General features: G+C 37.8%; 1 protein-coding gene across 3 annotated transcripts in view; it reads left to right on the top strand.

Annotated features, from left to right (window-relative positions):
* VPS41 (VPS41 subunit of HOPS complex) overlaps positions 1-12205 on the top strand; it is a 193136-nt gene that overhangs the window by 135160 nt on the left and 45771 nt on the right. For all 3 annotated transcript variants that reach the window (XM_032643131.1, XM_032643133.1, XM_032643132.1), the window contains one exon: positions 8493-8590. In XM_032643131.1, coding sequence (XP_032499022.1) covers positions 8493-8590 — 98 coding nt within the window. The remainder of the gene's footprint in view (positions 1-8492; positions 8591-12205) is intronic.

Here is a 12205-nt window from a genome sequence, read left to right as displayed (position 1 = left end):
AAACTATAAATTAAAATAGTACTGTTGTGTATCTGGAAATTATGACCCACGATGAACATCTTCAAGATATTTGAGTAAAATTACTGGACTTTAAAGACAAAAAACATTGGGGGGCATCTGGACCTGCACTGTCCAATATGGTAACCACTTGCCACTTATAGCTGTTAAGTGCTTGAAATATGGCACGTGTGGGCTGAGATGTGCTGTATCTAGGATTCCAAAGACTTAGTATGAAAATAAAAAGTAAATTATCTCATTAATAATCCTTTATGTTGTTAAATGTTGCAATGACCATATTTTGGACATGCTGCATTAAATAAAATACTTTTAAATTTCACCTCTTTTTACTCTTTAATATGGCTGCTAGAAAATTTTAAAGTTATGTTTTTGGCTTGTGTTAATATTCTGTTGGACAGCACTGATCAAGAACTCAAGCCTCTCTTCTAGATCAGAGCTTTGTACACAATTGTCCTCTTTCTGGATCCAAAGAACTTCCTTGAATAAAATTTTTATGTGAATAGTCCCTCTGAAACTTTCTTCCTCTTTCTCTCTTATTCTGCATAGAATCTCTTTCTTTTTTCCTTGAATTATTTATTCTAGCACGTCTAGGAATGCTTCATTCTCCTAAATAAACCAGAGCACTGCAGGCCTTTCATCCCCATCAGGATGAAGGCTGTGTTGCAGCTGTAATGTGCATCTTTGCTTACCTCCATCACAATCCCAGGGACCCCAGAGCACTTCCTGCAGGGCCCCAGAACCATTGACTCACTTTCAGAACTCTTTGATCTGAAGAATAGCTACTGCCTTTTGTGGCTCCCTCTAGAAATTCTGCATTTTTCTCTCCTCGCCGCCCCCCGCCACCCCCCAGCTTTTGCTTTCTATTTTGTTTTAGTGCTTTCCAACACAATTTGTCTTTTTCTTTATGACTTATCTTTTCCAGATAATGGAAAGATGAGCTTCCATGGTATGAGACCTATAAACCACCTGTATTCAAACTGGTTTTCCTTTGGAAAAATTTTTTCATTAGTTATTAAAAATCATTGTCATGTGGAAAAATTAGAATTTTAGAGAAAATAAACTGAAATTTTGGTTGTTCCACTAAAATTTTGAAGTAGAAAGGCAGTAATTACTTGAAGATATTTTATAAAGCCAGTCCATAAAATTTTACATAATTTACATATGTTCCAGAAGAATAAATACTACCATTCAGTGTTTCTTTCTCTAAATCTGTTCATTAGTATCTGTTCATTAAGAATAGTCTTTATACTTTCCTGTTCATTCTTTTATTTAATTTTATTTATTTATTTTTAACATCTTTATTGGAGTATAATTGCTTTACAATGGTGTGTTAGTTTCTGCTCTATAACAAAGTGAATCAGCTATACACATACACACGTTCCCATATCTCTTCCCTCTTGCATCTCCCACCCTCCCTATCCCACCCCTCTAGGTGGTTACAAAGCATCGAGGTGATCTCCCTGTGCTATGAGACTGCTTCCCACTAGCTATCTATTTTACATTTGGTAGTGTATATATGTCCGTGCCACTCCCTCACTTTGTCACAGCTTACCCTTCCCCCTCCCCATATTCTCAAGTCCATTCTCTAGTTGGTCTGTGTCTTTATTCCTGTCTTACCCCTAGGTTCTTCATGACGTTTTTTTTTTTCTTAGATTCCATATATATGTGTTAGCATGCGGTATTTGTTTTTCTCTTTCTGACTTACTTCACTCTGTATGACAGACTCTAGGTCCATCCACCTCACTACAAATAACTCAATTTCGTTTCTTTTCATGGCTGAGTAATATTCCATTGTATGTATGTGCCACATCTTCTTTATCCATTCATCCGATGATGGACACTTAGCTTGCTTCCATCTCCTGGCTATTGTAAATAGAGCTGCAATGAACATTTTGGTACATGACTCTATTTTGTTGTTTTTAACATCTTTATTGGGGTATAATTGCTTTACAATGGTGTGTTAGTTTCTGCTTTATAACAAAGTGAATCAGTTATACATATACATATGTTCCCATATCTCTTCTCTCTTGCATCTCCCTCCCTCCCACCCTCCCTATCCCACCCCTCCAGGCGGTCACAAAGCACCAAGGTGATATCCCTGTGCCATGCGGCTGCTTCCCACTAGCTATCTACCTTACGTTTGTTAGTGTATATATGTCCATGCCTCTCTCTCGCCCTGTCACAGCTCACCCTTCCCCCTTCCCCATATCCTCAAGTCCGTTCTCCAGTAGGTCTGTGTCTTTATTCCTGTCTTACCCCTAGGTTCTTCATGACATTTTTTTTTCTTAAATTCCATATATATGTGTTAGCATATGGTATTTGTCTTTCTCTTTCTGACTTACTTCACTCTGTATGACGGACTCTAGGTCTATCCAGCTCATTACAAATAGCTCAATTTCGTTTCTTTTTATGGCTGAGTAATATTCCATCGTATATATGTGCCACATCTTCTTTATCCATTCATCCGATGATGGGCACTTAGGTTGTTTCCATATCGGGGCTATTGTAAATAGAGCTGCAATGAACATTTTGGTACATGACTCTTTGAATTTTGGTTTTCTCAGGGTATATGCCCAGTAGTGGGATTGCTGGGTCATATGGTAGTTCCATTTTTAGTTTTTTAAGGAACCTCCATACTGTTCTCCATAGTGGCTGAACCAATTCACATTCCCATCAGCAGTGCAAGAGTGTTCCCTTTTCTTCACACCCTCTCCAGCATTTATTGTTTCTAGATTTTTTGATGATGGCCATTCTGACTGGTGTGAGATGATATCTCATTGTAGTTTTGATTTGCATTTCTCTAATGATTAATGATGTTGAGCATTCTTTCATGTGTTTGTTGGCAGTCTGTATATCTTCTTTGGAGAAATGTCTATTTAGGTCTTCTGCCCATTTTTGGATTGGGTTGTTTGTTTTTTTGTTATTGAGCTGCATGAGCTGCTTGTAAATTTTGGAGATTAATCCTTTGTCAGTTGCTTCATTTGCAAATATTTTCTCCCATTCTGAGGGTTGTCTTTTGGTCTTGTTTATGGTTTTCCTTTGCTGTGCAAAAGCTTTGAAGTTTCATTAGGTCCCATTTGTTTATTTTTGTTTTTATTTCCATTTCTCTAGGAGGTGGGTCAAAAAGGATCTTGCTGTGATTTATGTCATAGAGTGTTCTGCCTATGTTTTCCTCTAAGAGTTTGATAGTTTCTGGCCTTACATTTAGGTCTTTAATCCATTTTGAGCTTATTTTTGTGTATGGTGTTAGGGAGTGATCTAATCTCATACTTTCACATGTACCTATCCAGTTTTCCCAGCACCACTTATTGAAGAGGCTGTCTTTTCTCCACTGTACATTCCTGCCTCCTTTATCAAAGATAAGGTGTCCATATGTGCGTGGGTTTATCTCTGGGCTTTCTCTCCTGTTCCATTGATCTTTCTGTTTTTGTGCCAGTACCATACTGTCTTGATTATTGTAGCTTTGTAGTATAGTCTGAAGTCAGGGAGCCTGGTTCCTCCAGCTCGTTTTTTGTTCTCAAGATTGCTTTAGCTATTCGGGGTCTTCTGTGTTTCCATACAAATTGTGAAATTTTTTGTTCTAGTTCTGTGAAAAATGCCAGTGGTAGTTTGATAGGGATTGCATTGAATCTGTAGATTGCTTTGGGTAGTAGAGTCATTTTCACAATGTTGATTCTTCTAATCCAAGCACATGGTATATCTCTTCATCTATTTGTATCATCTTTAATTAATTTCATCAGTGTCTTATAATTTTCTGCATACAGGTCTTTTGTCTCCTTAGGTAGGTTTATTCCTAGATATTTTATTCTTTTGTTGCAATGATAGATGGGAGTGTTTTCTTAATTTCACTTTCAGATTTTTCATCATTAGTGTATAGGAATGCCAGAGATTTCTGTGCATTAACTTTGTATCCTTCAACTTTACCAAATCCATTGATTAGCTCTAGTAGTTTTCTGGGAGCATCTTTGGGCTTCTCTATGTATAGTATCATGTCATCTGCAAACAGTGACAGCTTTACTTCTTCCTTTCCGGTTTGGATTCCTTTAATTTCTTTTTCTTCTCTGATTGCTGTGGCTAAAACTTCCAAAACTATGTTGAATAATAGTGGTGAGAGTGGGCAACCTTGTCTTTCTCCTGATCTTAGTGGAAATGGTTTCAGTTTTTCACCATTGAGGATGATGTTGGCTGTGGGTTTGTCATATCAATTACAGGAGAAGATCTGTAAAAAATACAAACACATGGAGGCTAAACAATGCACTACTTAATAATGATATGATCACTGAAGAAATCAAAGAGGAAATCAAAAAATACCTAGAAACAAATGACAATGTAGACACGACCCCAAACCTATGGGATGCAGCAACGGCAGTTCTAAGAGGGAAGTTTACAGCAATACGATCCGACCTTAAGAAACAGGAAACATCTCGAATAAACAACCTAACCTTGCACCTAAAGCAATTAGAGAAAGAAGAACATAAAAAACCCAAAGTTAGCAGAAGGAAAGAAATCATAAAGATCAGATCAGAAATAAATGAAAAAGAAATGAAGGAAACAATAGCAAAGATCAATGAAACTTAAAGCTGGTTCTTTGAAAAGATAAACAAAATTGATAAACCATTAGCCAGACTCATCGAGAAAAAATGGGAGAAGACTCAGATCAATAGAATTAGGAATGAAAAAGGAGAAGTAACAACTGACACTGCAGAAATACAAAAGATCATGAGAGGTTACTACAAGCAACTCTATGCCAATAAAATGGACAATCTGGAAGAAATGGACAAATTCTTAGAAATGCACAACCTGCCAAGACTGAACCAGGAAGAAATATAAAATATGAACAGACCGATCACAAGCACTGAAATTGAGACTGTGATTAAAAATCTTCCAAAACAAAACAAAAAGCCCAGGACCAGATGGCTTCACAGGCAAATTCTATGAAACATTTAGAGAAGAGCTAACACCTATCCTTCTCAAACTCTTCCAAAATATAGCAGAGGGAGGAACACTCCCAAACTCATTCTACGAGGCCACCATCACCCTGCTACCAAAACCAGACAAAGATGTCACAAAGAAAGAAAACTACAGGCCAATATCACTGATGAACATAGATGCAAAAATCCTCAACAAAATAGTAGCAAACAGAATCCAACAGCACATTAAAAGGATCATGTACCATGATCAAGTGGGGTTTATTCCAGGAATGCAAGGATTCTTCAATATACGCAAATCAATCAATATGATATAGCATATTAACAAATTGAAGGAGAAAAACCATATGATTATCTCAATAGATGCAGAGAAAGCTTCTGACAAAATTCAACACCCATTTATGATAAAAACCCTGCAGAAAGTAGGCATAGAGGGAACTTTCCTCAACATTCCTGTTCATTCTGACACCAGTGTCTCCAACCAGCCCTTCATGGATTCAACCTTAATTTAAAGAATACACTGAATCATGATAGATCTTAAAACAATCCTGTTTTGTTGCATTAGTAAGTAGTAATGGAAAAACAGAACCCTGAAATGTCATTCATTCTGAAATGTCTTTTTTTTTTTTAATGCAGAATAGCGGTAGACATTTTCCTAAACTAGGACCTCATACCAGGAAATGAGTCCTCTTTTTTACATGATATCATTACTAATGGGTATTAATGGAGATGAATTTCTAAGTGGTAGAATATTCAAAGGTAAGAAAAGCAGCCATTATTTTAGAACTCTTAATTTGTGACTCAAAGGGTGTGACTATAATTGCAATTTTGTTTTCCATAAGATTTCTGTTGATATGAAATCATTTTAATAAAATGAGAAGAATTATTTAATTGCAGCTGTATCTGAATGGTGATAACTTGCTTAACTGTGCCTCTGGATATCTTGACAACACTTTTTATATAATACCACATCTTTTCTTTGTAAATAACATTTTTTTGTTTGTAATTTAGTTATTTCATGTCATTTCAACTAAATTATTACCTGTTTTCAATTAGTAAAATGGTAGGATTTAGTACTTAACAAATAAGCATTTTGTTATAGTATCTGGAATTGAGAAGGAAATATCTGCTTCTTCACATCTGTCCTTATTTTCTTTAAGAACACATTAGATTTCCTATTATGTTCTTAATTAAAGAACAGGAAGTTTTCTGTGTTATTAATGCAAGTTCTTGAGGATAGAAATCAGGATGTAGAGGAGGAAAGATTTGGGTAGAATTGTTTTCTAGTTTCTCTGATCTGTATCTTACGGCTCATTCCTATAAACCAAAGCCTTGATGTGGATTTGGTTACCTTTAGGAGGGATACTGTGTGATGCTCCTTGTCAGTGAGCCTAGGCAGCCCCTTTGGCGTCTCAAATGGGGAGAATACCTTGTTCACCCACCATTTCTTAGATGATGCTCTCCCTCGGGTGCCTATGGCAGACAAGCCCATCAAAGGCTCCATGTGATTCCCATGAAACAGTCTCTGTAGCATCTTTGATTGCTCTTCATCCAAGTTGCTGTATGCGTAACATTTCAACGATGGAATGCGCTTTAGTAAAAAACACAAGTCCATCTCTACCAAAGAGTTTGTACAACCTCAGGAGTGCTGGCATCCAAGCCCTCCTGTTAACAGGCCTGTATGTCTTCCTGAATGTGAGACTGTCACCTCTTTGATCAGTAGGTCATGTGTGGCCCACACTGTTCAATAGCATCTGCACATTCCAACCCTTCTGTCTCTCCCCACTCCCCCCTGCCCACCCCCTACATTCATAGGTAGCACTGGGGAAGCTTCTCCAGAACCTTCTGTGCCTGGCTACACGCTGCACGTGCTCGTCTCTGAACACGTGGTTGTGGGAAGTTCTCTACGCATGTGCTTCGTGAGAATATTGATCACATCACCACTTTACCAAAAATTATTTTCAAGTGCCTAGATAAGAATATTCAGTTCAGGTTCAGCGGGTGAGAAAACAAGTCTTCACGGGAGAGCTGGCACCATTTGGACTCCCATTGTATGGCTCTGTCCTGGGCACCCTGACCACCTATGCAATCCCACCCAGGACAAAGCTTAAGAAATGTTATCCTTTTTAATATTTATGTTATTAACTACTTAGTGTTTTTTTTTGATTATCCTCAGTCTCATTTTGGTGTGAAAATAAAATTTTGAAAACAGTTAAATAAGGAGCAGGCGTTGAAGATCAGCCCAGTCAAGTAACACTAAGTGATTTATGAGGAGGGTGGAGAGGAGGAAGAAGAAAAATTCAGTCCCCCCTCAGTTTATGTGTTATGGGTTTTATTTCTATTCTGATACCTTTATTTATACATGGGAAAAGTCATACCCACAGAAATTAAAATGAATTATCCAAGTTCAGTGTAATTGCAGTTATGACCCAGATTTCCTAACTTCCCATTCAATATTGTTTCCAATATGCTACACTGACTTCCCCTGCTTTGGAAAAGATGGTCATTTTATCATAAAAGTTAACTAAACCTGAAGCTAATATCACAGAACTGTGGAGAAGAACTGAATCAAGAAACTCTTAGAAAAAGTGGTGGGTTCGAATGAGAGTTTACTCTCAAATGAATCTGTAAGTGCCGTGTATGATTCCTGGAAGAGTCTTTTCCTGGCACTAATATTGTATCAGTTGGCTTTGCTGCATAACAAACCATCCCAAAACTTAGTTGCTTAAAACAACAGTCATTTATTATAAATATTACAACAGCTAGTCATTAGAATCATACTGTAGCAATATTTGTACTTCTACCATTGAGCCTTCTATAAGATCTTTGAGGTCCATTGTAATTAAATCTATATACCTCTTAGGTGATGCAATAGAAGAAACAGAACTTCTACGTTTTAATGACTATCTTTTAAAAGGAAAGAGAAATTTCTTATTTTCTCTGACCTTTATTTCACTGAAGAATTAATGGAGTTTCATCCTAATGTAATGTGTATTTACACTTTTTTCTTTTAAGTCTAGATATAATGTTTATTAAATGTTTAAAAAGGAGTAATAGTTTCATAATTACAAATAGCATTTCTTGTGACCATCATACCACTGTAATGCCCTAATTGTGAAAGATTGAAATTTATGTTTAAATTATTTAAAAAGTATTTTTGTCACTAGTAATATTTTTAAATTATTTAAAATTTTAATATTTAAAAGTATTGTTATCGATAATCGTTTACATTGGGTTTTATAGATTTCAAAGTGTCTTCATGGGATTTAACTGTCATTTTTAAACTAACTAGATAGTGTCACTCTTCACCATTCATGCTGCTGTTATTGTCGAGTTTGCTTTTTATTTGTAATACAAATTTTCAAGCGTAAGTTCCCAGATATTCTTTTGGGCTACTGATTATTGTCCAGAAAGTATGTTTATCTCTGCCCCCTTTTTGTTAGATTTCTAAAATGAGTCCATCCTGCGTTCGTAGTCGACGTGTCCTTTCCTTTGTGTGCTGCTTTTTGCTGCTAACGGTGAATCTTCTCTCCCTTTTGTTTGCAGTGTCTCAGTTTGAAACTGAATTCTACATCAGTGGACTGGCACCTCTCTGTGATCAGCTTGTTGTACTTTCCTATGTAAAGGAGGTTTCCGAAAAAACGGTAATTTTTTTTTTTCACCCCAAATACAATAGGGTGGGTTCATTTGTAGCATTTTTACCCAGATGAAGTTGCCCGTGAAGGGACTCAGCTCCAGTCTGAGCAGAACTTCCTGACCTATTAAACAACGTCAGCAGAGATTACCCTGCAGGCTTCGTGTATTTACGTTTCAGAAGCTCCACTCGTTGGTTGCCTTTGTTCCTTTTGCCAAGCAAAGGGGAGTCTTTTTTTTTTTTTGCCTTCCCTTTTTTCCATCTCTCTTGGTATTTTAGTCGAAAGGAATGAAGGATTCCTCTTGCCAAAAGGCCAAGAAACTAAACTGACACAGTGCATTAGCAGAAATGACAGCAATGAAGTTGATGTGTAGCATCAGCAGGGGTCCCTGTGGTCAGAGTGAATTACAGAGAGGGTGGTCCATTACTTCCTGTGGTCCAGATATATTTGTTTACTTCCCAGTGGCCCAGTGATTCTGAGTAGCTTGATTCTTGCTTTGAAATTAGATTGTTGCTAAGTCTCGGTTATCACTGCAAATGATGTTATGAAATGTACGGCTCATAGGAAGCGGCAGAGAATCTGCATTTCATTATACAGGATTTTGGAATGAAGCCCGTTATAGGGTCCAGTGGAGGGGCCTGCATACTGAGTCTTTCTTTGAAGCCTAGGTCGGCCCCATTCCCAGTTTGTCTTTATTGTCAGAGTCCAGAGTTCCTGTCAGGAAGGGGCCAGGGGTGGCTTCAAGGCATAAACAAGGAGAGTTTATTGTAAAGGATTTGCTTTGGGATGCTGTGGTATGGTATAAAAGAAATGCAATTGATCGTCTAGCTCTTTACAGTGAGTGGGTTCTCCTTGTCTGTATCCTCTCTCTCTCTTTTTTTTTTTTCCTTTTCAAATAGCAAGGAATAAAATGGGGAGAAGAACCCTGGGAGTCCCGGTTTTGAAGTGGTAGCTGCTCTCCAACATTTCTCTGAGCGAGCTCTTGCATCAGGAAGCCATCGCTATAGTAACCTGGAGCTCTGAGTGCCCATGTTGCTAGGCAATGGCATGCAGTAGACTTAAGTGAACACTCAAACCTGCTAAAATCAATAGGGCTGGCTTCTCGCCCTGTGCAGGACATCAGTTTATTATTATTTCATTTATTTATTTTTTTGAAAATAAAAGCATTGGCTCCGGAGGGAGTAAATACAGTGCTTTTTGATGAGGAACGTGGGGAGCATTCAGGATATGATTGAAAGACATAAGAAAAGAGGCAGTAAAATGACAAAGGGAAGGCCTAATAAACAGTTGACCAAAAAAAGAAAGAAGGGAAGGAAACCTTTGTTAATAAGAGAGAGTATTGGAAAGGAGTAAAAACCAAGAAAAGCCAACCTCAAAGAGCAAATTAGAAAATGGAGTTTTTTCAGAGGAAGAAGTGAGGGTCTTGGAGGTGCTTTAGAAATGTGTGTGTCAGTGTATATAACTCTTCATTTTCTCTAACACCTAAGGACACCTGAAATCCTTAAATACAGAAAGAACTGATCAAATTAAGGCAGAAGGCATAAAGAAGCAAGCTTGGGGCCAACCACGCCCCCTTTTCTTTTTCACATCAAAAAGTTTAACTGCAACAGTAAACAGAATTCGTTTTTATATCAATTGTAATGCTATCCCAGCATATTTTCTTCATTACACCTTTTACATATGTGCCCGTTCCCGCACAGTTGCAGTGATAGTTACAAGCTCTTCTGTGGCCATAATTTTAGGAGCACCATTCCATTCTCTCTGCATATGGCTGTGCAGTCTCCCATCACCTTTCTGGTGGTTGTGAACTGTTTCATCTGGTTGATATAACCTAATTTATGAAGCTGTTCCCTTAATGTTTTGTTTTTCTTCCATTCATTAATAAAGCACGTGTGTTAAGAATGGTGCTCAGCATGGAGTATCAATGATCAACAAGACCAAATTCCTGCTCCTAGGCAGTTCACGCATAAGCAGGGCTGTTAGACCAGTGAACAAAAGTTGTAAAATAATGATAAGATGGATTTCTCATCCATCACCTTGCTGATGGATTCCTTACACACATGAAGGAGCTATTTATATGGTCTAGCAAGGTGATTTTCTTTTAACATTATTTGGTTCAATTTTTTTTTCTATTTTGCGTTTCTAATTTTGATATTTTTTGTCATTGTTATAGCTGTTAATTTTTTAAATAGTCAAAATTTTCAGGTTTTTCTTTTCTGTTGTTTTAAAAGCAAAATATTTGTCATTTCTCCACAGATGTGATAAATTATCCTGTATATTCAGTGGGGTTTTTTCCTCTAATAGTGGATCTTTCATAATTGCTTTTTATTTTGGACTCTTTTAAATATATGAGATGCAAAGCTGACGTAATCACTTCTCAATTAACCTAACAAAATTGATCAAAGGAATCTTCGAGGCTTACTGTTTTACTGGGGAACCTTGGAGAGTTGGGAGTAGTTCTGGATTTCTTTCATTCTGTTCCTTTCATCTGTGTTCTCTGTACAAGTGCCACACTGCTTTAGGTCTCGCTGCTTTGGAAAATAGTCAAGTGTATCTTTCGTGCCTCTGTGCTGAATATTCAAAGAGCTTGAGTTTTATAGTAGAACAAACTTGATTTTAAATCCATAGTCCCAGTTTTTCCACAAATCCCAGTCTCACTGTTTACTTATATAACTTTGACCTCAGTAAACATTTCGATCCTCAGTTCCTTCATCTGCAAAATTAGGAAGAACAATACTTACTGAAGGGTGATTTAAGGACTCAGCAAGAAGAATCTGTGGACAGTCACCTACTAGGCTAGTGAAATTGTCATAGGCCCTCAATAAAGCATCTTTTCCCCTTCTATCTTGATCTAGAATGGCAGTGTCCCAAACTGTAGTCATTAAGCTATGTGCCTATCCAAGTTGAAATTAATGAAAATGAAATAAAATTTAAAACTCAGTTTCTCAGGCACAGTCATCCCATTTCAGGTGTTTGATGGCCACTCGTGACTCAGGTCTACCACGCTGGGCAGTACGGGCACAGAACATCTACATCATCTCAGCAGGTTTTGCTGTAGACGTAACTCTTAGACTCTGGCTTCTCAGCATCCCCAGTGAAAGGACTAGTAGTGGCAGTGGTCTGGATCATGGAGCAGTTTATAATGTAATTTTCACTCTGTCTCATATTTGTGAAGAAGATGTAACAGAGTTATCTAAGGATGTGGCAGCCGTCCCTTGGAGTTGAGAGGGCTGCAGTGGTGGACCGCTGACATAGTACAGTGGTACCTGTCCTGTGTATCTCATCCAAGAGGTCAAAATAAACCACTGCTATGAGGCCGTCCACGGCAGGTGGTGAGAAAGGCTTAGACCTGCTGAATTTACAAAACCAAAGCACTTAATTATGGCTACCTAGAATTAATTTGTATCATTTTTTTTTAAATATGCTGTGACACTTGGCCACTTAGTATCCATGTGATTTTGCACAAGGCACTACTTTTCCTTTTTGTTTTTCTTAATTTATTTTTGGCTGCGCTGGGTCTTCGTTGCTGCGTGTGGGCTTTTCTCTAGTTGCGGCGAGCGGGGGCTACTCTTCATTGGTGCGTGGGCTTCTGATTGCGGTGGCTTCTCTTGTTGCAGAGCACGG

The sequence above is a fragment of the Phocoena sinus genome, chromosome 9 (assembly GCF_008692025.1).
Source record: "Phocoena sinus isolate mPhoSin1 chromosome 9, mPhoSin1.pri, whole genome shotgun sequence".
NCBI classification, from domain to species: Eukaryota; Metazoa; Chordata; class Mammalia; order Artiodactyla; family Phocoenidae; genus Phocoena; species Phocoena sinus.
This window is presented reverse-complemented; position numbering and strand designations above follow the sequence as displayed.